This window comes from the organism of the source record quoted next, unplaced genomic scaffold, assembly GCF_019419815.1.
Source record: "Pyrus x bretschneideri cultivar Hongxiangsu unplaced genomic scaffold, Pyrus_bretschneideri_v1 Contig39, whole genome shotgun sequence".
In the NCBI taxonomy this organism is placed as follows: domain Eukaryota; kingdom Viridiplantae; phylum Streptophyta; class Magnoliopsida; order Rosales; family Rosaceae; genus Pyrus; species Pyrus x bretschneideri.
The window spans coordinates 1,997,688-2,022,904 of NW_025999712.1; the positions used below are offsets into that span (position 1 = coordinate 1,997,688).

The 25,217-nt window shown below is 37.8% G+C and overlaps 5 protein-coding genes across 6 annotated transcripts; 4 read left to right on the top strand and 1 right to left on the bottom strand.

The window, feature by feature from the left end:
- The first annotated feature begins 4,906 nt into the window (after positions 1 to 4,906).
- Positions 4,907 to 7,990, top strand: LOC103938589 (protein NRT1/ PTR FAMILY 8.2). Of its 2 annotated transcripts, none has more exons than XM_009348612.3 (5): positions 4,907 to 5,182; positions 5,267 to 5,472; positions 5,611 to 5,828; positions 6,205 to 6,758; positions 6,960 to 7,990. In XM_009348612.3, the coding sequence occupies exons 2-5, from the start codon at positions 5,331 to 5,333 to the stop codon at positions 7,792 to 7,794; spliced, it is 1,749 nt and encodes a 582-aa protein (XP_009346887.2). In that variant the 5' UTR covers positions 4,907 to 5,182; positions 5,267 to 5,330; the 3' UTR covers positions 7,795 to 7,990. The 2 variants fall into 2 exon arrangements, with proteins under 2 accessions (XP_009346887.2, XP_009346886.2); XM_009348611.3 differs by having other exon boundaries at positions 4,909 to 5,182; positions 5,252 to 5,472.
- Positions 7,991 to 8,616: 626 nt separating this feature from the next.
- Positions 8,617 to 9,642, top strand: LOC103938591. The gene is made up of 2 exons (XM_009348613.3): positions 8,617 to 8,858; positions 9,011 to 9,642. Exons 1-2 carry the CDS (start codon positions 8,825 to 8,827, stop codon positions 9,469 to 9,471), a joined length of 495 nt encoding a protein of 164 aa, XP_009346888.2. The 5' UTR covers positions 8,617 to 8,824; the 3' UTR covers positions 9,472 to 9,642.
- A 189-nt stretch (positions 9,643 to 9,831) lies between these two features.
- Positions 9,832 to 11,785, bottom strand: LOC103929843 (protein OCTOPUS-like). The gene has a single exon (XM_009339104.2). It carries the CDS (start codon positions 11,403 to 11,405, stop codon positions 9,891 to 9,893), a length of 1,515 nt encoding a protein of 504 aa, XP_009337379.2. The 5' UTR covers positions 11,406 to 11,785; the 3' UTR covers positions 9,832 to 9,890.
- Positions 11,786 to 14,772: 2,987 nt separating this feature from the next.
- Positions 14,773 to 16,587, top strand: LOC103929805 (acyl-coenzyme A thioesterase 13-like). The gene is made up of 3 exons (XM_009339043.3): positions 14,773 to 15,003; positions 15,290 to 15,430; positions 16,282 to 16,587. Exons 1-3 carry the CDS (start codon positions 14,812 to 14,814, stop codon positions 16,423 to 16,425), a joined length of 477 nt encoding a protein of 158 aa, XP_009337318.1. The 5' UTR covers positions 14,773 to 14,811; the 3' UTR covers positions 16,426 to 16,587.
- A 1,223-nt stretch (positions 16,588 to 17,810) lies between these two features.
- LOC103938593 (acyl-coenzyme A thioesterase 13-like) lies at positions 17,811 to 20,256 on the top strand. Its single transcript, XM_009348616.3, has 3 exons — positions 17,811 to 18,094; positions 18,773 to 18,913; positions 19,451 to 20,256. Exons 1-3 carry the CDS (start codon positions 17,891 to 17,893, stop codon positions 19,595 to 19,597), a joined length of 492 nt encoding a protein of 163 aa, XP_009346891.2. The 5' UTR covers positions 17,811 to 17,890; the 3' UTR covers positions 19,598 to 20,256.
- The last annotated feature ends 4,961 nt before the right edge of the window (positions 20,257 to 25,217 follow it).

Sequence of the window (25,217 nt, forward strand, 5' to 3'; positions counted from 1 at the left end):
TTAATGTTGCTTAATTCTCAAGTAAAATTATTATCTAGTGGTATTCTCTCTGCTTATAAATAAGATGTCTTAATTTTATTTCATAAATAATAAGTTTGATACCAAATTATTATAACTGATCAATTGTGTGACTTAACCAAATTCGTTTTTTATGGACCACATGTCGTGTGATCCTAGACACAAAACTATCTCTTATGGTTCACCACCTCCTGCTTTGAAACCTGCCTGCCACTACCCCTTATAATAACCTCACCTCCTTTCACACCGCCCCATGACCCAGCATCTGCAGGTGCCACACCCAAGACCTTTTCAAAGAAAAGGCCTTTGCAGTAATTCTTATTTTGAATATACACTAACATAAACCCACTCGTCACATGGTGGCAGAAGAACATCACTAAAAATCACCTTAATGCTTCAAATTCGGTGTTGAATTTAAACAATTTTGAAGCCTCAGTGGCATTTTGCCAGCAACAACAATTCTTTGGGTGGTATTTGCACAGCCCCTAATAGAAATGTCTCTGCCATAACTTCCACTCTCACAATCGTCATCAGCAGTTACGGCAGAGACACATACTGCAACTCCACTTGTGTCTGCGATTCACTGTAGCACAGAAAACTTGATACAGCATTTCCAGCGCAGCAATTAACTGGTATGCATGCAGCCGTAACTAGCGTGCCCCGACGATTCACCGTATCATCTGCACTACCGTGTGCATGTTAGTATAACCTCCTGACATCCGTTCAAACACATCTCTGTGTCTCCTTAAACCTGCATTTTGGAAAATCTCAGTTGACCTGGATGGGATAATGGTATGAAAGCGAAGAAGGAAGTTGCTTACCTCTTCATTCCAAATTGGCATTCCTTAAAACGAAGGTCATAACAAAGATCGGCATTCGGTAATATGTCATGGAAGCTCCAAAGAAGTTCCTAAGCAGGAAGAAATACTGTGAGATTAGTCATGGAAAATGCCGTACGGGATGTGTCTGACAAAAACAACATTAGTATATATTGCACACTATCGTGGTCTACTTGTATGCATGAATAAGATTTGGCATACGATATTATCGCGGAATAATTCATCAGAAGTCTACTCTGTGTACTCCTCAACAAAATGGTGTAGAGGAGCGAAAAAAATTGTCATATCATAAAGTTGTTCGGGGTTCTGTTTTTTATTGTTTTTTGTTTTTGGGCAAAGTTCGGGGTTCTGTTTGGAACAAATATGCCCAGGCCCGGAGTTTTTGAGCAGCAACATGACATCTACAGTTTATCTAATAATTCGTATTTTCTCCAGTGCTCTATATTTTCAAACTTCAATTCAGACCCTCCATCAACATTTAGATCTTTCAACTGACCAAAACCTCTGTCTCAGATTCTCTCCGATTCTCTTCCACAAAGGTTACCGAATCAAGTCATTTGAGTTTTTGAAATTTCATCTAATGGTAAAAAATTATTATAATTTCTAAAGAATCAAAACAGATGGACCGTTGAATGAAATTTTAAAAGTCCAAATCACTTGATCCAGTAATCTTTGTGGACCAAGTGATTTGGGCATTGGTGGAAGTTGGCATGCATTTGGCTGGTTGACGGTTGGTGTGTATCTCTGCAAGCAACCTGTACCTGTAGTCGTCGTCTCGCCAAGCTCAACTTCAAGGTGTTTGCTTTGCATGTATGAAACACAATATATGTATATAACGAGGGAAGTTGATTTATTTTAACAAATAGGAATAGAATTTAGAATTTATAAGCAAGTTATACTACTCTTTATATTACTAATTAGTTTTATAACGAAATCTCTTATTTCTTCAAAATTCTCTCTTTTAATATATAATCAAAAGATAACTACTATTAGATCGATATTACGTATAAGACTGCTAATCGAAAATTATAATATTAAGTGTAAGACTGCTAATCGAAAGTTACGAATTACAAGTAACGAATTCAATGCTAAATTATTATAACTGAAAGAGAGGGGTGGGAGTGAGACAAGCTAACCCTTCCAAAATATCCTGTAGCTAGATAAGTCTCTTTATTTACTTTGTATCTTCTTCTTATTTTTTAATATTGTCTTTGAAACTAGGAATAATGCAAAAACATCAACTAGACAATGATCTCTTGTCATTTGGACTAGATTTCAACGTACAAAGCTGGCCACAATTTTTTTGTTCACACTTGACTTGGAAGTATGAGGCGTATCTACTTATTTGTTATATTATTTTAGGGCTAGTTTGAAGGTGCTTTAAAATGATTGAAAGTATTTTTTGTGAAAATGTTTTTAGAACCAATTCTTAGTAAAAATGCAAGTGAATCTTGAAAAAGTACTTGAAATGCTTCATGAAAGTTGGTGCTTCTTCCATGTACCACTTCCAGAGTTTTGGGAATCCAAAAACATTTTCTTTAAAAGCGATTTCAGTCATTTTAGAAGTTTTTTCAAACGAGTCCATATTGTTTTTCCTTAGCCAATAGAATTTAGATTAAGTCTGAATTCTTCGTCTCTACTTTGTTTTATAACATTATAACCCATGTTTTTTTAGCTTGAAAGATGGATTGATTTAAAGAAATGATTTTTATTCCCTTTTTTATAAAAAGAACCAGTTGATGGCTTCCCCACGACAGTTTATCCTTCTGTTTTGGGGGGCTTAGAAGACTTACCGAGGTATTTGAGTGTGACAGATATATTTCCGTTGAATTATCTCCCAACGGCCGTTTCTTCCTATATATTATTACAACTATATTTGTGAAGACAACGTCACGGAGTAAACCTATTCTTTTATGAGCGTGACAGATTAATGATATAGCATAGTTTCATACGCTTCCCTAAAACAATATTAAAACTGTTTAATTAGCCATCAAGAACAAGAACAAAAGTAGTTTTTTTTTTTTTGTCAAACAATAGATTTTGTTAGATTAGATATTAGATTAGTTATTGACAGGGCTTGAATTCACATCGTTATGCAATGACTCAACATTTTTCCTTTACTGTGGTAAAAGACCATTTGCAAGAATAAAAGTACTTGCATTGAGTTCAGCGTTTCATTCCACTCTCCTCCTCTCGTCTAACAGAGTCAGAGGCCACAATATAAAATCCATAATTAACTCTCGAGGATTTGTACCAGATTCAATTTTGTATTAATTAGTGCGGAACAATATTGCTTGGCTTCTTAAAAAGGGTAATATTTCTCTACGTGAGAAATCACAGCACACACGTGTACACTTATTTGGAAAAATGAATACATTATTTTGAAAAATGTTTTTCGCACACTCATATTTATCTCAGATACATCCTTATTAATTTTTTGTTATTAATTTTTTTCAATTCATTCAACCTGATCACCAAAAATTGAAAAAAGTATGAGAAGTAACAATAGGTGTGCAGATAGCATTGCCCATTACTTTTCATTAAAAGTGTACATTTTATTGCATGAGCATGGATAATGGTTATGGATCTCTTATTAGAGGATATTAATGGTGTGTAATGTCGTATAATTGTCTGTGCAGCATTCTTTGTTCTTCAATCAGGTTGAAATCTCTCTTAGTATTTTTTAAAGAAAGTCCATTGAGGTTTATCTTATCTTCTTCTTGTACATATTTTACTGAGTCATTAATGAATATCGTAGCATTTTATAAAATAAAAACTATTAAGTCACACAACTTTCTTATTAAAAAGGAAATTCAAATTGCAAGTGGTGGATTGCTCTGGTGGTTATGTTTTTTATTTCAACTCACTGCTTTTGGGTTCAAACCTTCTTTCCTTGCGTTAGTGTAGAATAGTGTAGCATATCACTTGGTTTCTCCTGTAGTGTCAACTTGGTCCCTTCTCTTTTTTTCTTTTAATACAACGATACATTTACACTAACTCACTAAAAGATGGGAGAATGAATTGGTTACAAACTTATTAATTACGAGATTCGAACCTAAGACCTTCGACTTATAAGTAAAGACATATACAATGGTGTGGGGTTGTAGTTCAAGACTGTTATGGAGATTTTAAAGAGTCATAGCTATGAAATTAAGCACCTAGTTTGCTCTTCCTCTTTGGCAACTGAACTCTATGCACTAAGGTGTTTCTTGAATTTTCCATTGATGGTAGAGTCGAATTTACTTACGGATGTTCAGTTACCATCTAAAGAGGAGGTCTGTCAAGCGGCAGAAGCAAATTATATGGATGAAGTCCATTGTCATCTGTAAGAACACACCCTAGCAACAGCATCAACAGGAAGGGTATGTCACCAAGACCAGTTGTCAGAAGACAAGAGCATCCGTCTCAAAATTTGTTTACAAAGTCATTGTTTCTCTCATATTAATAAACACTTTATTTATAAAAATTAAGTTTAGTGATGTAAATCATCCAACACATGACATACTTTAAATGGGATGTAACGCTCACAACCTAGTGTGCGAGTAAGTGGATCAGTTAGTGGTTTCAACATTGTAGTTCATTCTTTTGGAAGTTGAAAAGACTTACAAAGATATTTCAGCATTTTTAGGCCATCATCATGTGATTCATCGGTGCCAAAAATCAAACTCAAAACATGCCATGTAAAATAGTACAAGCTTGAAACTCCAACCCAACCATTGAGCCAAAAGAAGAATGAGGATCCTGGGGATCTTCAAATTATGTTCGTTTATCGTACATCGTGCGATCAGAAATCATTTTAAATATTTTTATTTAAAATTAAACCTAAACAATATCTGATGAAAACTGATCACACAATATATGATAAATAAACACGATTTGAAGATTCTTAAGATCCTCATAGAGAGAATCCGGAGAAGATTCTCATTCCCAAAAGAAAATGGCTAAATAATAACTTATACGGTTGTGGTGTATACATATTCACACACTGTACTTCAAACGGCTATCGAAAACTTGGAATCTCCGCCCTAACCCCACGGCACAGCTTTATGTTCAAGGGATCTGTCCTTAAATCCAAAATATACGTCCACACACTGTAGGACCCGCACTGATGAGCCGATGAATTTGCTCATCATCCTCTGGGGACAAGTCAATGCAACCAACTGGCCATTTGCAAAATCTTTTCCACCATAGGAGCGTATATAATGGACCACCGTACTCATCATTATACTGCCTTAGCGTCTCTTTTAGCCAATAACAGAGAATTACATTTAAAGGGCTTCATTAAATCCATCTGAATCTTTGCCAGCCTGCTCCTTGCTTCTCTGGTATGTAATGTTCTACTATAATTTGGACAAAAAATTGATGAAAAAGATTAACCCTTTTGTTTAATGCAGTTGCTGGGTTTGCAGCTTGATTCTTTGTGAATTTTGGGTGTACCCCAAAAGGGCAAGAGCAAAAGAGAGTCCAGAAGCCATGGCAGAAGATGATTTGCCCACCAAGGCAGCAGTAGCAGAAGAAAATGATGTGTATACCAAAGATGGGACTGTGGATTTTCGTGGAAACCCAGCAAAGAGAAATGCAACAGGAACCTGGAAAGCCTGCCCTTTTATTCTAGGTACTTTTTGAAGATCTCTAACTAGCATCCCATGAACTTTAGTACTGGAAATTGTATCAAATATTGGGTTTTTATTTTTATTTTTAATTATGCTAATTTTTATTTTAATTGATGTTTTTGGGTTTGATTTGTGAGTAGGGAATGAATGCTGTGAGAGGTTGGCATATTATGGGATGAGCTCAAATCTGGTGATTTATTTCAAGACTCAATTGAACCAGACGAGTGCTGCTGCTGCGAAAAATAACTCGAATTGGAGTGGAACTTGCTACCTTACTCCATTGCTTGGAGCTTTTCTGGCTGATGCCTATTTGGGAAGATACAAGACTATTGCCTCTTTCTCAATCATTTATGTCATTGTATGTTCTTCTGCCTTCAAATTCTTACTTTAGTTTATTTCAATTTGGAAAAGTCTGTTAGCCAGTTTGATAACTATTTCGTATTGAATTTTTTGTTACAAATATAAGGAAAATATACGTGAGAAACGAGAGATACAAGTGAAAACTAAAAACTAAAAATGAAATGATTATCAAGCCGACACTTCTATTTTGCTTATCCCAATAGATTTGCAAGTGGCCCCTTAAGTCAAATCATAGCTTGCTGCAGGGTTCCAACCGTACCCTTTACCTTAATTTTTCCAAACATATGACCCTGGTTGTTGTTGTTGTTTGGTTTTGTTGCGTTTTTATCTTCTCCATCAATAGAAATTTATGGATTGTGTGATAATTTTCATAGGGGATGACACTTTTGACAATGTCAGCATCGGTCCCAGGCATGAAACCAACCTGTGTTAGCAAAGATGTTTGCCATGCAAATGGTGGACAAACTGCAGCAACTTTCATAGCGCTTTACCTAATAGCGCTGGGCACGGGTGGGATTAAGCCGTGTGTCTCGTCCTATGGAGCAGACCAGTTTGATGATGACGATGAGGTTGAGAAGAAGCACAAGGGTTCTTTCTTCAACTGGTTCTATTTTTCCATCAATGTTGGTGCTATGATTGCTAGTTCTGTGCTGGTGTGGATACAAGAAAACGTGGGTTGGGAATGGGGTTTTGGGGTTCCAGCAGTGGCAATGGCAATTGCTGTGCTGAGTTTCTTTTCGGGGACTCGGTTGTATAGGAATCAGAAGCCTGGAGGTAGTCCTTTGACACGCATAATTCAGGTGATTGTGGCATCCATTAGAAATTACAAGTTGAAAGTACCGGAAGACAAGTCCCTTTTGTATGAGACTGCAGATGCAGAATCTTCCATCCAAGGAAGCCGCAAGCTTGATCACACAAATGAATTCAGGTTAGTTTTTCAACTGAAAAATCTTCGTTACTTGTAATAGTTAATTTTGCTAAGATGGGAGTAAGGCTCACTTCAGTTGAGCAATCAAACTATAAGATTGAGAGTTCTTTTTTCTCTAGCATTGGAGCGAACGAATAGTGGTTTTGTAGTTTTACTTTCGTTGTTGTTGCTGTTCTGTTGACCTGAAATTTTACTGCTCAGGTTCTTTGACAAAGCGGCGGTGGTGGTACAAGGTGACCAGATAAAGGACTCGAAAAGCCCGTGGAGACTCAGTACAGTTACCCAAGTGGAGGAGCTAAAATCAATCATAAGGCTGCTTCCCATATGGGCCACTGGTATCATCTTTGCCGCAGTCTACAGTCAGATGAGCAACTTCTTTGTGTTGCAAGGCACCCTCATGGATATTCGTGTTGGCCACTCTAGCTTTGAAATCCCAGCAGCATCTCTTTCCATCTTTGACACCCTAAGTGTCATCTTTTGGGTCCCAATATACGATCGAATCATTGTCCCAGCAGCTAGAAAATACACCGGTCACAAGAATGGCCTAACTACACTCCAAAGGATGGGCATTGGCCTCTTCATCTCCATATTCTCCATGGTCTGTGCTGCAGTTTTGGAACTCATCAGACTCCGAAGTGTTCGACAGAACAACTATTACACACGCGACCACATGCCCATGTCAGTCTTTTGGCAAGTACCTCAGTATTTCCTCATAGGAGCTGCAGAAGTTTTCACATTCATAGGACAGCTGGAGTTTTTCTATGATCAAGCCCCAGACGCCATGAGGAGCCTGTGTTCTGCTCTCTCACTCTCCACCGTTGCACTAGGAAACTACTTCAACTCCATTCTTGTCACCATCGTTACCAAAACGACTAAAAAGAACGGCAACCCTGGATGGATACCGAACAATTTGAACTACGGACACCTTGATTATTTCTTCTGGCTATTGGCAGTGCTGAGTGTTCTTAACCTAGGAGTATACCTCTTCATTGCCAAGTGGTACACGTATAAAAAGACCGTCGGGACTCTGCATTGATCGCGAAAAGAAGTGATACCATACGAAGCTGTTTCTGTACTATGGTGATTCTTAGGTTTTACTTTGGTCTTCAATCACTTGTGTATAGTTTGTCTTGTGTATGCAATTCTGTTAAACGTGAGTGTTCTTATGAGATGTTAAACTTTCAATGAAGCACGAATGGTTAAAAATGGAGTGAATTACAATTCAATCTTTACACTTTTGTGCATAAGGGAGTAGGGCTACAATACTAGAAGTATTAAACAGTTTGCCAGTCGGCAACGGCTACTCAGTCTCCTTTGATCCAGTTCACCGGCAACGGCTATTCAATCTTCTTTGATTTTCGTTGGATTAGATCTAAAAGTTCTAAGTGAATGTATTCAAATTTTAGAGAGATTTTTTAGTGTGCTGGAACACAGCCTGGTATACCAAAATACAAGTGGTTGGACTTGGACTTGTATTATGATACTTTTTATACTAGGTCGTGTTCTCAGCACACTGAAAAATTTCTCCAATATTTAGGAGTATTGTAGATTTTTCGGTTTATAAGATAACCATTCTCTCCAAACATTTGTGTTTTGAAATAGGGGAAACCCTCAATCGGAAAAGTTAGGAATAGAGAATAAGATCAATTAATTCGTAGTTTTTTAGGTATTGCATTGCATTACTGACTATAGTGTGGGAGTCACATGGTTTTTATATTCTGTATGTGTAAGTAAACGCATGAATGTCATTTGAGGCCTGTCATTTAACATGTGCCATGTAGAATAAGGAATTATAGAATTATTCCAGTACTTGTTCTAAGTAAGTAAACATGTGACGTATGCGTTAAGCCCCGCTTGCTCTTTTTCATTTTTGGGTTTCTTGGTTGGTGGGTCATATAAACCCGGCTCAGTTGTCATAACTAAAGACGTAGCCCAATTCTCTCTTTACCCTCAAACAAAAGCCATTTGAGGCCCTTCATCTAACGTGTACCATGTCATTCTCCCTGAAAATTTAGTTTCGACTCGGAGCAAGATTACAGAAAACTAAGCGATTTGAACGATCGCAAATGGTTCTCAAACGCTATAAGGATGCTAAAGCAGGTAATAGTTTGATCAACCTCATGTGTTGCAGCTTCCAGCTTCCGCAATTTGTGTTTCTCTTTCGATTTTTCTTACAACCCTCCAAGTGTTTGATCAAATGCCTCAGTGAAATGCCCTAACCCTTGCTTCCGTTTTGAATGCGCTAATTTCAGGATACCAATTGACCAAATCGTTCAATGCCGAGAAGTACTTGAAAAAAGTGGGATTGGGCAAAGAAGACTACTACTTCTGGAAGCAAATAGGCAAGGCACTGGTGTGCACATACACGCTCTTCGGCGTGGCCTGGCTCTACAACGAGAAATCGCCACTTGGGTGGTGGACGCTGAAGCCTAGGCCCAAGGAAGAGAGAGAGCTAGCGCACCTGTATGAGCGTCGTGAGTTCCCATACCCTGGGGATGAGGAAGCCATGGAAGAGTTTGTTGCCAAGGGGGGAATGATCGGCACAACAATTGGCCCGAAAGGGTTTGTCGAGACGGACAAAGATGCGTTTAACTATCAGAAGGAGCTGCAGAAGAAGAAGCTGGAGCAGGAAGCTCAGAAGCTGTGGGTGAGGATGAAGAATGAGGTCATTTCGGAGCTTCAAGAGAAGGGCTACGTCGTTGACGCTGAGTGAAATTTGTAGAAGTTTTGCATGGCTATGTGTTTATGGCGTTTGTGTGTAAAAGTGATTACTGTTCACATTGCTTTTGGATAAAAGCACTTTGTGAGTGCTTGCTCTAGAATTGTTGTGAGATAAATGTACAAGACCTTGAATAATTTTATGGAATTCTCATTATTGTTTTAACAAAACCCTACCAAGCAAAAGCGCTTCGCAAAGAAACAAGGGACAAACACAAACACACTGCTCTGACCAACATGCCTAATCCGCGTCCGCTTCTCGTTCATTGAACTAGAGTGAACCAATGATTTCAAGGATAAATTGCCTTATTGGCAATTTTGGCATTGTAAGAACATGTTAGGGGGGAAGTGTGTGTGTTCCTCATAAAAGAAGAAAATGCATTTATATTCGGCTTTACAACATAACAAATACAACTACAAGACATTCTTGGGCAGAGATTGTGAGTTGTTGCCTGGCCTGCTCTTCCCCGATTCACTCCTCCGATAGCTCCTCAGCGGCGTCAAGTAAAACCGCAGCAACCCATGATCGAGATTGCTTGGTGAATACCGAGCACTCTTGTTCCTCTGCAGAGTCTTCACTTCATTACATTTGTTTTCCGCCCCAAGACCATGCACATTGCTTAACAAGCCAACCATTTTGCACTGGTTCTGGCAGCTGACGCTGTAACTCCGAATCAGCTTCTGACTCACGGACGCGTTGGCTTCTTCTCCATTGGCAACCCTCCTCAGCTTTTGCCAAGAATCCGTGGATTCTTCATCCACGCATTTCTTCTCGCTTCTCCACTGCATCAAACCCCAAAAACTCCACTTCTTGTGCCGCCTATTCAGCTTTTGGTGGTCAGCATCAACCCCATTGGTTGATTCCGAAGCTGCATTTTTACAAACAGGTTCACCGCCAATCCCAACGCCGCCGCGGCTCTCTTCCGCGCGCTCATCATCTTCAACAGGTTTCAACTTCGAATTCGAACTCATCAATTCCTTCTCTGTAATCAGCAGCTTGGCCCCATAGAACAACTCTGAAGTGGCCGGGGAGACTCTGGCATTTGATCCCAACTTCAGCTCATCAACCTCCGCCGCCAAGGATCGATCGAAACTCGGCCGTTCGAAGCTCCGCCGCCGCTGCGAATTGTAATAGTCTTTGGTCTGAGCTGACCCGCCTGGACTCCGCTCCCAGTTTTCTTCCACAACCGAAACCATCCGGGTCAGCCTCGGGTGGGCGGCTCTCGGACCCAAATACCCGTCCCAAGAAGCCCGAGGCTCGTCCATTGACATCCGACCCGGATCCGGATCAGTATCGCACGATCTTCTCCCCAATGCGTACTCTCCAACCTCCGACTGGGTCTCCCGCCGCTTCTCCGCCACGAAACCCTCATTCTCAACCTTCTTCATCTTCTGCTTCCGCCGCCATTGCCTCACCTTTCCGCACAAAACCGACGTCGTTCCCCAAAATGTCCCTGCAATGTCCTTCAAATCCCTACCCGCACCCTTCTTCTTCTCCCATTCCAGATCTATCAACTCCTTCATCGTCTTGAACTCCGCATCCAAATCCAAAACATTACCTTCGTCTCCACCTTCGTTCTTCTCCTCATCTCTCACTTCGACATCGAACTTTCTCGGCACTCCCTTGCGGTCGTCGTCGATGTTGAAGAGCTCGGACAGAGTGTTCCGGGCCCTTACATCGCAGGACTTGCGCCGGGTCGGGTCAAGTGCGTTGTCCGACGACGATTCGGTTCTCGTTCCGGAACACGACTTGCTTCTCCGGAGCTCAGACCCGGAATGGGGGTTCTGGGTCGGGGGTTCATGGTGAGCGGTGGCGGCGGCGGAGTCGAGGCCGGCGAGGCGTTCGGTTAGGCAGGGGGCGCAGAATCCGGTGATGGGTTTGGTAGGGTGACGGTGACAGGTGGATAGACGGCGAGTCTGGGGTTTCATTGCTCTTTTAGAGTTGGAGGAGGAGGGCGGAGGCGGTGGTAGTTGAGAGTGCGTGCATGGCAGAAGAAGGAAGTTGTGGGTCAGTGAGAGAGGGGCGGCGAAGTTGAGAAAGGAATGGGAAATTGGAAAAAAAAATGGAAACCCCGGAAAAACCTCCTTTTTGGGATTTTATGGTATCATGAATTTTTTTTTTTATTTATTTATTTTTTTTCTAAGCAATTAGCATGGAGATGCAGGGGTCACAGAGGAAGAAGAATCCTATGCGTATAGGAATTTATGGCAATTTTAGCAGCATGCATATAATAAAACGTTATTTATGTTGTAAGGCCTGTTTATTTTTATTTTTTAAAAGGATTCGAAGGTTGTTTTGTCACGGCAATTTATCTTTTGGGATTGAAAAACTCATATAGGAATTTCAGTTTATCCTTAATCATCATAGTGTGATTCATCAGTGTCAGAAATCGAATCCAAAATATGACGTTTGAAACGCGGATCAAGAAATGTTGACATCCCAATTACATTCACACATCGACATATTTTAGTTAGTACATGCATTAACTTATCTCAATTATGTAGACGGGTGAAGAACTGAGCCTGATGTTCCTCTCGATCTAAATTATTAGAATAGTCAACAGAAGCTGAAATATAAGTTAGCACTGAGCAGTTACAATGCTTGTTCACTAAACAAGATTTAGGTCGTCTTATTATCTTAATAACTTTTTACTTCAAATATAAGTTGTCTATTAAGAACAATGATGTGTGAAAACTTATTCCATCGCATCCTCTTTTTATGTTCTCGTGCACTCATTTCTTTATAGTTTTTGAATTAAATAATCAACGGATAAAAATAAAAGAAGCGTAGGAGTAGAAAATAATACTGCGAAAATTATTTCTCTTTTCGGTAATCTCAGATTCATATATTTTTTTTTTGTTGGATTGGATCGAACAATAATACATCAAATTATTTGGTATATAACAAATGAATTTGTGCAGAAGTTAAAACGTTTGCTAGTGCATGATTATCTTGTTGAAACTTCTTGATGAGTCTTCAGAACTTTGCTTGCAGCAGAAGGGCGAGCAAGCAAATATCAGTCAGTGTGAAGAAGGAAACTTACAGCTTTCCGGCCCACAGAAAGCCCAATGCATTAGTCGCACACTTTTCTTGGATTCTGGGTTTGTGAACGTAAACAAATGCAAAATCCAACCACATCCTTGCGTTGCGGACGTGCACAAAATTTGTAGGTCAACTGCACTACGGACACCACCATTGACATCGAAATCCACAACTTATGTAGCATTCCCAAACCAATGTGTGGTGGTAAGAAATAAGGAGTTCAAATCCTCTGCACGCAAAATGTTTTACGTGTCATTCAATGAGGTAGGTTATAGAGGAATATGGGAAGAGATCTGATCCGGATATCTCCCACCAAAGTCCACTAATCAATTAATCTAGATTTTTTAAATTTGATTCAAGGGTTAAAATTATTATAATTTTTGAAGAGATCTGATCCGGATATCTCCCACCAAAGTCCACCAATCAATTAATCTAGATTCAAGAGTTAAAATTATTATAATTTTTGAAGAGATCTGATCCGGATATCTCCCACCAAAGTCCACCAATTAATTAATCTAGATTTTTTAAATTTGATTCAAGGGTTAAAATTATTATTATAGAGGCCACCTGTTTATAGTAGTTAGATCAAATTTCAAGAGTCAAAATTAATTAATTAGTAGGATTTTATGGGAGAGATCCGGAGGGGATCTCTTCCCAGGAAGATGTCACAAATGGAAATATTTTTGCACTTCCCTATAAACTATGATGTATTTTTATCATACATTTCATCATTTGCTTTGTGTCTTTTCACTTAACCTTGATTAACCCTTTTTTTTTTTTTGGTTCTTTTCAGTTAATCCTAATTAACTTTCATAATTCTCTTTTAACAAACAATATTATCAACACTGAGAGGGAGGGGAAAGAGAGTGGCTTTAGCCTTACAATGGGCTAGTAATAATGTGATTCAAATTCTCTTTTGACGAGAATTGAACCTAAGACATCTTATTTACAAGTGAAGATGAATATTACTAAATTGTAGTATTAAGTGACTGATTAGCTTTCATATTAAATGTTCATTTTTCAATTTTGAAAAATATTTACCAAAGTTAGGCAAAAAAACATGTGGCAGATAATGAGGTGTATTACGAGCATACACTATAATTCATAATGATGGCAAAAATGCTCCTGGTCACAGGGAGTTTTCGGAGTAGAAGATTTGAAGTCGAAAATAAGAGACCTAGAATCTTTGATTTATTAATATATTAATTCTCGAAATACTTGCTCGATGCTTGTCTTTTTACATTTCGATCACCTTCCAAAAAAGATGTCCATAGAAATATCATCACCCGAGGCCACTTCAAGCATGCTCGATCTCCTTGTATGCATGGCATGTACTGCACAACTTCTCAGACACGCACGTGCACGCACAGATCTCATTTTACTATATCAAATTGTAACAAGTGTATGACCATTGTATATTTTATGAGAAAGCTGAGAGACAAAAGATGCCAATTAAATTTAACAAATCGATATAAAATTGGAAGGTATACTTTATATATATTAAGATTATTTTTCCTCTTTCGTTGGGTGACTTTACATATATTAAGATTATATTTCCTCAATGTTGCTTGAGATCTTACTATGTTACTAAGTGAAATTGTGAAATACAATGTTGTTAATTTAAACTGAATTTTTTTTAGTAAGAAATACGCATTCTGACGTAAGTTTGTATTGTTAATATATCATTGATATTTGATAGTTGTTTTTTATATTATTTAGCATTAAGATGTCAATATAACGATATTAATATGAGGTTGCATGGAGGATTACTTTTGATCCGCTCGTACTGTACATTTCACCGTCTGATTTAAGTTGCCCTAAAAAACCCCACGTTGTGTATTGGCTACTACAAATTTAGCAACATTTCATGCTTTTAATCAATTACAGATGGACAAATGTTTAATTTATGTTTAAAATTTAGGGAATCCTTTTTCTAGGAATCCTAGGAATCCCGTAATCGTGACCATTCATTGTATATCGTACGGTCAGTTTTCCTTAGGTACTATTTATATTTAATTTTAAAATTTACATTTTGAAATGATTTCTAACCGCACGATGTACGATGAACAGTCACAATCATGGAATTCCTAAAAAAATGATCCAACGAGAATTCTTTTCCAAAATTTAGCAGCGAAGTTGTGTTCCACTGTATAAAGCTCCCCTATCATAAGCTTACGTGGGCTTAAAAATAACCCAACTTTAGAAACGAATAGGCCCAGTCCAACCCAGGCCGTTATTTTGACCTCAACGTCTGCAGAGAAGGATCCGAATCAAGGCGCTGCAAAAGCCAGCATGGAGAAGGCGAAGAAATCCTTGGACCTGACCCACGACGAGTCAGAGGCCGCGTCACGACTCACCGTTCCACCTCACCAAGCCGGCGCCGGGCCGAGCTTCTACGAGTATTACGCTCTTCGCGGCATCCGAGTCGACCGAGTCGAACCCGGACTCGTCGTCTGTTCTTTCAAGGTCCCTCCCCGCCTCACCGTAAGCCACAGAACCCCTCACTCGTTCGATCACAAGTCAAATTTTCCATAATTTTAATCGAAATTAACTTCTTTTACTGATTGGTACTGTTAGTAGCATAAAATTCCGCTAATTTAGCTTAAAATTGAACTAATTTTACTTGTAGCTAGCTAATTTAACCTGAAATTTAGCTGATTTATATTGAATTTTAGTTGATTTAACTTGAAATTTAGCTAATTTGAGCAGTGAGCCTGTGATCCAAAATTGGTTTGGCTTAAAGTTTGCAACTTTGGAATTTTGTTTGTAGGATAGAAGTGGAAGGTTGGCTAATGGTGCAATTGCAAACCTGGTCGATGAAGTGGGTGGCGCCGTTGTTCATGTTGAGGGTCTTCCTATGAATGTTTCAGTGGACATGTCCATCTCGTTTATGTCCAGTCCCAAGCTTGATGTAAGCAAAGCTTTTCACTCGAATATCCCGGTTTCCCCTTGACATTTATGCATTGTTAGCTGCGTTTCGATTCGTCGTATCTGGATGTATGTGTTCAGTTTAGCATGCCTGTCTTGAACTGAATGTCACCAAATGTTGTCAGCTTGTTTTGTATATAAGACCAACATTGCCAATTTAAACCTGGTTTCAATTTGCCAGAAATATTTGGTTTCCTGGTTTTAATTTCAGAGTTTGGCTACTACAATGATGATCAATTTTCAAAAGTATTATGGGAAGTAAGTAGGGCTAATTTGGGTTTCTGTTACTATTTTGTGGTTCCATTGGGTTGGTTTTACCGTTCTTGTCATGTGTGCGGTATACGATTTGCACTTGTCAATAGTGCTGGTGTTCAATTCGACAGGCTTTCTTGAATGTCACTAGTTTCGACAACGTTTGAAGTTATATGCCCCAAAATCTCACAGCAGCATGTTTTCTTATCACTTTATCAGTATACAACTAACTTTGCCCCTTAAGCCTGTTTCGATTTGTCAGATATTTTTTTTCTTTTCCACGTTGTATTTGCAAATCTGGCTTCTATAATGATGATCAGTTCTCAAAAGTACGAGGGGGTCGTTTCCCATGTGTATAGCTTGGGAAGTAGGATTTCCTTTGAAATTTTGCCACTATTTCATGTTAAACTGCTTTTCGAATCCCGATACTGTTTTGTATTATGACTAGTTTGAGAACTTTGCTACTATTTTGTGTTTCCAGTGGTGGACTTTACCCTAACTTGTCAGGTGTGTTTGGTATGCGATGTGCATTCGGATATTTACTAGCTATAATGTCTGCTCTCTCATGATGTCAAATAACAGGACGAGTTAGAGATCACGTCAAGGGTGTTAGGACAAAGAGGGGGTTATTCAGGAACAATAGTGCTTCTGAGAAACAAAGCAACTGGTGAGGTTATTGCTGAAGGTCGGCATTCGTTGTTTGGTAGACATGCTAGCAAACTCTGAGTCCTTTTTTACTTCAGTATGTATATAACTGGAATGGATGGAGCCCTTTGGGGGCGTAGGTTGAATCTTTTTGTAGATTCGCTTTCTTGTAAGTGTTTTTCATTGAATAAGGATTGAGAATTGTGTTTTAACTCAAATTGGGTGGACTATTTTTCACTGCTATTGTTCTTGTTTTTCGCTTTATCTTTTTCATTGATTCGTTCGTACACAACCAAACATAACCTGAATCTTCACTCCCGTCGCCGGTTTTGCATTTTCCTTCGAAGTCTGGCTTTCTTTTCTCGTTGTAATTTTAGGGGTGAGATTTTCCGTGACATGGTTTTCAGTATGTCCAAATTTCTGCTTCCTATGTTATTGGATGCTAATTTTCTTTTCTTTTCAAAATAGATAGTGGAGGTTAGCTTACATCCTAATTAACTGGCGTGAGTCGCGTGGCCACAATAGCGTTACTGATCTGTTTCTTTAAATCTCACTCATTCATTTCACGTTATACCGCAATATGGTATTGGAAAGATCGAAGCATCTAATGTTGACCAAAGCAATCAAAGAGAGCAATCTTGTAAACTTTGTAATATACTTCAAAACACAATGTTTCCTTTTTCTTGTTTACATTGGAAGGATGGAAACCTTCAGTATCATAATCCAAATTAAAACTCGACCATCTCTTACCAGTTGGGCTAACTTGAATGGCTCAAATGCCCAATCATCGACTCTCGTGGTTGTGGTCCTAGATAGAAATTATACGAGTTTGATATTAAATTATCATATATTTTGGTTAACCGTTAGTGTTAATAAATTATTTTATTAAAAAAAGGGTTGAATAGGCTTCGATGCATGATCTTATAAAAATATTTATGGAATTGGATCCTCTCATGAGCACAAGTTCAGGATCTTCCTGATCAACACACGTGAGTTGTTGGATTTTGATCTAATGGCTACAAACAGAAAGTCCTTCTAAAAGTTATAATAATTGTAACTGTAAGATCAAAATCCAACGGCTCACGTGAACTGGTCAGCAGGATCCTGAGCTTGTGCTCAAGAGAGGATCTAATTCAAAAATTTATGGTACTCCAAACAATACTATACTCTGCACTTTTTAGTCGTTAGATATTGATTTTTATTTTTGACTAAATATTTAACGGTTAAAAAACTCCACGAATCCGATACCAATATCACCTTAATAAACTCTAATCTCATTACCCTTTGCACATTTAAATTTGGTGGTGGATAGGCCTATTTTTACATATCATACACATTTTTTAATTTCCAACCGTCGAATCAAATGAATTTAAAATCATCCATAAATAAAAATTAACAATAAAATACGGATGTAAAAAGGGTGTGTGAACCGTTCTAACCTTAAATTTACCCCAACAAAATCGGCTTTCCGAAATTATGCAGCCTTCAATGTGGACATTTTTGGGGTTTTCAAGGTTCTTATTCGTTGTTCCAGTCTTCCAAAGAGATGAGAGGAGAGAGTTTGGCTCCAATAATGGAGGATGCAAAGAAGTATCTAGAGGTGACGCAGGACGAGTCAGAGGCCGTGTCGCGACTCGTTTTTCCAAGCGACAGGAGTATATACGATCATTTCGTTGAGTCAGGCATCCGAGTCGACCGAGTCCAACCCGGATTCATCGTCTGCACTTTCAAAGTCCCTCCCCGCCTCACTGTGAGTCTTCCCACCGCTCACCTACTTTTCCTCGTATAATTTCTGGAATTAGCTTCCGTTTTTTATTTATTAAAATGCTAATTACTAATCTAAGCTTGGTTAGGGTTTGAATCCACCAGTAATTTGGATTAATTAAGAGTACAAAAAATAAATTTAGGTTTTGCAGCGAAAATATAAATAAAATTAGGGTCAATAACTTCCAATTGAGCTTGTAGCTTTACAACAACAACAAAGCCTTAATCCCACTATGTCGGGTGGGCGGTATTAATCTTAGAACTGCGCTCTGTTTTGCCCCAAGTCTACCTTTAGCTCAAGTACGTCATATATTTTCTTATAGTCTCTTTCCAAGTCTTCGATAGAGGAAGTATTGGAATGTGAGGCATTACCAAATGGCAATAGGAGGGAGTGTCCCATTGATTTTAAACTATTAGCCAAGGTTCCCTTGCACGATGGGGATTCATACTCTCGAGAGGAGGATCTTGAGTATTTAAAAACCAAGCTTTTATCTTGAATTATCAAATTGACAGGTGGATTTGATTGATATAGAAACGATTGATTCTTCTCCTAACAGCTCAAATTTTTTTAGCGGGAAATTTGATGCAATTAGTATTGGTGACATTTATTGAAAACGCGAGTTGCTTGTGAGTAAGTTTGGAACTGTGTTTCCATTGTTTGCAGGATAGAGCTGGAAATCTGGCTAATGGTGCAATTGCAACCCTTGTTGATGTAGTTGGTGCCTCTACTGTTTTTGTTCCACATATCCCTATGACCGTTTCAGTGGACATGTCCATCTCGTACATGGCAAAGGCGAAGCTTAATGTAAGCAAAGCTTTCACTAAGTCATAAATCCCCATTTTTTGTTTCGGATATATGTTGTCCATAGCAACCTCTGAATTGGCCATACATGTCCACGTACAATCTAACAGTTTGCAAATGTATGAACTTATGTGCTGGAAAACCTATTATAGGTCTGGTTTCAATGGATCGGAATGATTTCCCTTCATATTTTGATTTTCAGAATTTGGTTACTGTAATGGATAGTTGTCTCTCTCAACTTTTCTCAAGGTCTTAGGTTTAACTCTCATGAATATGAGTTTGATCCGCCTTGAGTATTTTTTGTCAAGGGGAAAGAATGATTATCATTTCTAAACAATCTTTTAGGATCATTTCCATGCACATTTGGCTATGTTCTTATGGTTCTAATATTGGGGTTTTTCTTACTCGTCGTGTGCTGGTGTTATATGATTCCTGTTTGGATATTTCTTGCTTGAACATCTTTTCTCTGTATCATTCTGATTTTATCAGATTTTTCGAAGAGCTATAGCATCTGATCAATTTTTATCTCTCAAATTGCAGGATGAGTTAGAGATCACCTCAAAACAGTTAGGACAAAGAGGTCGTTACTCTGGAACCCATGTACTTCTAAGAAACAAAGCATCTGGGGAGATTATTGCTGAAGGTCGACATTCGTTGTTTCGTCCATTTTCTACCAGCAAACTCTGAATCCTTTCCACATATACAAGTATAAACGGTGTGGGAACTCCTCCCCCCTGCAAAAAAAAAATCCCAGCCCCGACTCCTTCCTGTGGTTGGAGTCGGCCGGCTTTCTCTTGCTGCTACCCCTCTTCTTTCTACTCTCTAGCCCATTACCCACGCCCTCAAGTCCTCCTCCTTCCCCCTCCGCCCTTTCCCCTCGTGACGCAACCCAACCCGTCACCCACACCCCCAAGTCCTCCCCCTTCCCCCGTCAAGCTTTCCCTCCTCTGGTTTTCTCCTGCGGTGCTTTATTTCTGTTTTCCTTTTGGCTTTCTTTGAGCTTTGTCTCCATTCCTGAGCTTGTCTCAGATCGGAACCTTTAGACACCTCTCTTGTAACGATGCTTCCTTCCATCGTGTGTCCACAACTACCAACCACTGCTACCAGGCCCCTGGTGCTTCTCCTCGGTGACGAGCTTGGGTTTTGGGTTGCTGTTAAAAGTGCTTTTTGCACTATTTGGTAGGATTATGGGAGCGCTCACTGCGCTGGTGGCTCGCTCACCCCCATTTTCTGTTGATCCTGTTGCTCTGTTTGGTTTTAGTGTTTCTGTTGTTTTTCAGTTATGCCTTTTGGGCTTTGTGTTGTATTTACTTTTTCTTGATGGGCTGGTATTTTGGTTCTGGGATGCCTTTTGGGCTCTCTTTTCCTTGTATTAGTCTTTTTGTTTAATGGAAAAGTAACTTAGTTTGTCCAAAAAAAAAAAAAAAAACTAGCATAAACGGTATGCGTGAAGACTGGAGAGCACTATCCATTTAGGGTTGGTTTCTTCTTCTTATTATTTTTTTAAGTAATCAGAATGTTAGAAGGACGTAACCAAATTGATCATTAGCCCATGTTCTTTCCTCTTGTAATACACACAAGATACGATTGACATGTAAGATATTAAGGGCTAGTTTGGTATTGTTGTGCTTTGAAAAAAAAACTGATTCTGCTGTGCTCTGAGAATAAGTAGCTGTAAAATAAAGCAGCAGAGTGTTTGGTAAACTTTTTTGTAAAAGTTCTTTTGAAAAAAAAAAAACAATATTATAGTGTTTGAAAAACTTTTATGTAAAACAGATGTGAAAAAAAGTAGGTTTTTCAAAACTTGGTTTTGCAGCTTCTTGTTTTTGGCTTTTTTTCATCAAAAACTGTGAAAAAAAAAGCTGAAGCTGAATGTTTACCAAACACAAAAATAGTTCCCATTTTTTTTTTATACCAGTTTTTTTTAGAATCACCTCAGTACCAACCCAGGCCTAATACCGATTAAGATCGATTAGTAGTTCCGCGGATGTTATTCTTCCGTCTGCTTCGTTCATTTCGAAAAGTTAATTGGAATTCTTATGTAGAATTCAATTATGCAGGCTAGCAAGTGTTAAATTTCACTCCATGGTGCATGGTAGTAAAAGGCTGCTTCTGTGAATCAAATTTTCATATCACACACTACCGTGAGTTTTCTACTGTAAGAATGTTTATGTATGCGTCCAGCGGATAAATTATGACAACGGGGAACTCCGATGAAGATTGTAGTTTGGGAAATGAAAGATTGACTATAAGTAATTGAACAGTTAACTTAAATCGAAACAAAGAAAGTTTGTTAACAAGTCGGAGTCTGATCATTTAGTAATACAGTTTAATGGTATTCTTCTTCATTTGTAAGTGAAAGATTTTAAGTTCGATTCTTGCCAAATTTGAACCATATTATTGCTAACTTATTATAAGGTTAGACCTAACTTCTTTCTCTTAGTGTAGATAATAATGTTTGTTCAAAAAAGAAAAGAAAAAGAAATTGGACTCTAGTAGGCTAGACTACTGAAGATAAACCTGTATTCATTTATTAATACTATACAACTCATCCTTTAGAGCATCTCTAAATGAGATGCCAAAAGTCCACATCAGTACTAACAGTAAAAAAATAACATTAGTGTTTTTCAATTGAAATGTCAACTTTTTATGAGGCATGACGTGGATTGACAGCAAAGATGGCTGCTGTCAAATTTGACAACAACTTGAAATTCAATTTTAATTGATTAATAAATGCTTTTTATTTTTTTTTATTTTGTTCTAAATTTTTTTTATATCATTGTGAAAAGTAAATAAAATAACAAATAATAATTTAATTTAACATACCGAGTGGAAATCAAAACTAAAAAAAATCAAAGTGCCACACAGGCTATCAGTTTAAATTTTATGTTTAAAATTTGACATCTCTTTTAAAGATGCTCTAAACTATCAATCGTTTTATTGTGCTTTATTTATATTATAATGCAAAAATTAATAATATGTCTGTGTAACTGTAAATGACCAAAAAAGCCCAACGAGTAGACTATCATGACTTCACCTAGGGATGGGTTCAAAAAACCGAAAACCGAAAAAAACCAAACCGAAATTGAAAAAAACCGAAACCGAAATCTTTTGGTTCGGTTTCGGTTTTGATGGTTTGAAAAACGAACGAACCGAACCAAACCGATTTAAATATATATTAATTTTATTTGTTTATTTAAGTTAGGTATTTATTTTCTATTCCCAATTCAAGTCAATCATCAACTTAATTTTAGACCAAAATATGTTCTGTCTTAGCTTGGCTTTTTGGACTAGGTCTCCAGCTAGAATCATCCTTTAAACCAACAACCAATGTCATGATTTTTTTTTTTGTTGTCAACAACCAACCATCCCATTGTTTTCCAGAGTTTCTGCAATGTGGCAATAGGCATTTGCAAAGCAGAGATCTCCACCTTGTGCTATTGCATACACCTCTGCAAATCAATAAAGCGCCATACAAGCATATACACACACATATATTCGTATATATGCAGATAACTTTTAGAACTCTCAACTCCCCCCCAACCGTTGCTTGTGAATATTTAGATTTTTAAAAATAATTTTCAGATTTCAATTTTTTTTCATTAAAAAAAAAACCAAAATTTAACCAAACCGAACAAAAAAAAAAGGAAAAAAAATGAACCAAACCGAAATTTCGATTTTGGTAAAAAACCGAATACAGCCCTAACTTCGCCACCACCTAGTCCCCTTTTTTTTTTTTAAAAAAAAAAAAAAAACCTCCTCATAAGATTGAACTAGGCTTGGTAAACGGGTTGTGTCTGTCGTGTTCGTATCATTTTCAAGTAACATTTGTTATCTTAATGAGTCGTGTCGTGTCACACCCGTTATCTTAACGGATCCTTAACAGGTTGGGTCACAAGTCACAACTCGCTATGGCCTGATTACCAACCAAAGAGCAAGTGCTCTTATACACTAGTGTGACTACCGCCAGCTGACATTTCTAACAAATTTCCCTAATAACAAGTAAAACCCTCAATTACAACTAACTTGACTCTTAATTGTGATTAAGATAATCACAATCCTCAGTTCATAACATTCTACGACGCTTTCGCTGTTGCGGGAATCCGAGTCGAACCCGGACTCGCCATCTGTTCTTTCAAGGTCCCTCCCCGCCTCACCGTAAGTCATCTAATTAGTTCACTTCCCTCCTCGTTTTGTTGCATTTGCAAGTAAGTTTTGTATTGCCATTTCTTGAAATTTAAAATCATCATCAAAAGCCAAATTAGGCTCGAAATGTTGGTAATTTAAGCTGTATTTTAATTCTTTTTAGTTGTTATGTGAATCGAATTTCCGGAATGTTGAGTTGGCAACCAAACAGTTTTCAGTTTATGCTGGACGCAATTGGTGCGTTTTGATATGTCGAAGTTTTAGTCCCTAATTTGAGTGGGGTTGTCTTTTGGCCTTTTTATGTGCCAACAGGATACTCTCCGGATCCTTTTGGTGAGGATCCTAGAGATCCGTGAATCATATCCGTTCATCGTATATTGTATGGTCAGTTTTTATCAAGTACTGTTTATGTTTAATTTTAAATAAAAATATTTAAAATTATTTTTGATCGCATAATGTTTGATGAACGGATACAATTCACGGATCTCTGGGATCCTCACAAAGAGGATCCAGATTCTTTTATGTGGATGATGGCCAGTAGAAAAAATGGAAGACTAACAAACCGAAAATTAACAACGGAAGAAGAAATTCATTAGGTACTTTTGGTTAGGCCTGTTTACTGGACTGATTTAGGTTAGGCTTTGTCTTAATCATCGAATAAAGTTATTACATAATTTTTAGTTAAAAGAAGGCTCTATTCAATAAAGTCGGGCTACCACTGGGCGCATTCTCGAGTGATTCCAAGGATCAACCTCAAATCGTCATCGTCTATATCTATTTTGGATTCGCTTTGGAAGTCGGTGTGGAAACTTAAAACCCTTCAAAAAATCCAGTGCTTTATGTGGAAGTCCCTGCATAATGCCCTGGCCACAATGGTAGCTCTCTAGGCTCTATAGAAGAAAATCTGCCTCTTCACCTTTATGCCCCCTATGCAACTCTCAGGAGGAATCGATTGAGCACCTGTTTCTCCTCTACCTGTGGGTGGAAACTATATGGTTTGGTGGAGTTTTAAACTACAAGGTAAACCAGAATGAGATTACAACATGGTTGAATTGGCTTCTTGCAATTATCAGGTCCAACGAAAACTTAAAGGCCGACCTGGAGAGGATACTGACTTTTTTTTGCTTTCTCTTGTTGGCATATTTGGAAGGCTAGATGCTACTTCCTCTTCCAACAGAAACAAATAATCCTGTCCTAGGTGCTGGCTAACAATACGATACTCTACGTTTTTAACCATTAGATATTAATTTTTGTATTTTTAACTAAATATCTAACAATTTAAAAACTCTGCGAATTTGATACTTTGTATCACCTTAATAAACTCTGATCTCATTACCCTTTGCACCTTTAAATTTGGTGGTGGACAGACCTATTTTTACATATCATACACCTTCTTCAAATTTCGACTATCAAAACGAATCTATATAAATCCAACACTAAAGGTGAATAGTATTTTTTTGGTGTTACAAGATTCAACAAAAGTATTTGGACAAAAATGCCCCCAAACAAAATCTTCAAAAGCAACCCAAAATAAGGCATCAAATGTGGCAGGGGTATTTTTGTCATTTAAACAGTGTTTTTTTCTTTTAATAATTACTATTTTTGTACTTTTATTTTAATTAGTATCTCAAAATAGGTTAGTAATAATGTGATTCAATCAGCTGTTCATTCAATATTATTTTCTCTACTTTTAAACATGTTCAAAACATCTTAAGAGACGTGTAATGTCGGTTATAAAAAAGTTATTTCGCACACGGATAATAATGTAATTAATTTAGTTGTCAAATAAATTTTTTTTAAACAAAGGATATTAATAACACTAAAGGGGAGGGGGTCGGCTTAGCCTCACAATGAGCTAGTAATAATGTGATTCAACCAGTTGTTTATTAAATATTATTTTCTCTATTCGTAATGTAAATTTGATACAGATCGATTTTATTATATGAATTCAGCTGCTTTAAATGGTTTATGAGGGTTTTTTTTAGCATGATCTAACATTATTCATTTACTTCAAATATTTAACTTTTCTTTAATTAAATTACGCATATAAATATATTTAAAACGTATAAGTTACGCGTAACATATTATGATTCAAAAAATATTTTCTTTGCGCGTGAGAGCATGACTAGTGAATTTAAAAAGATGAATAAGTAAAACTTAA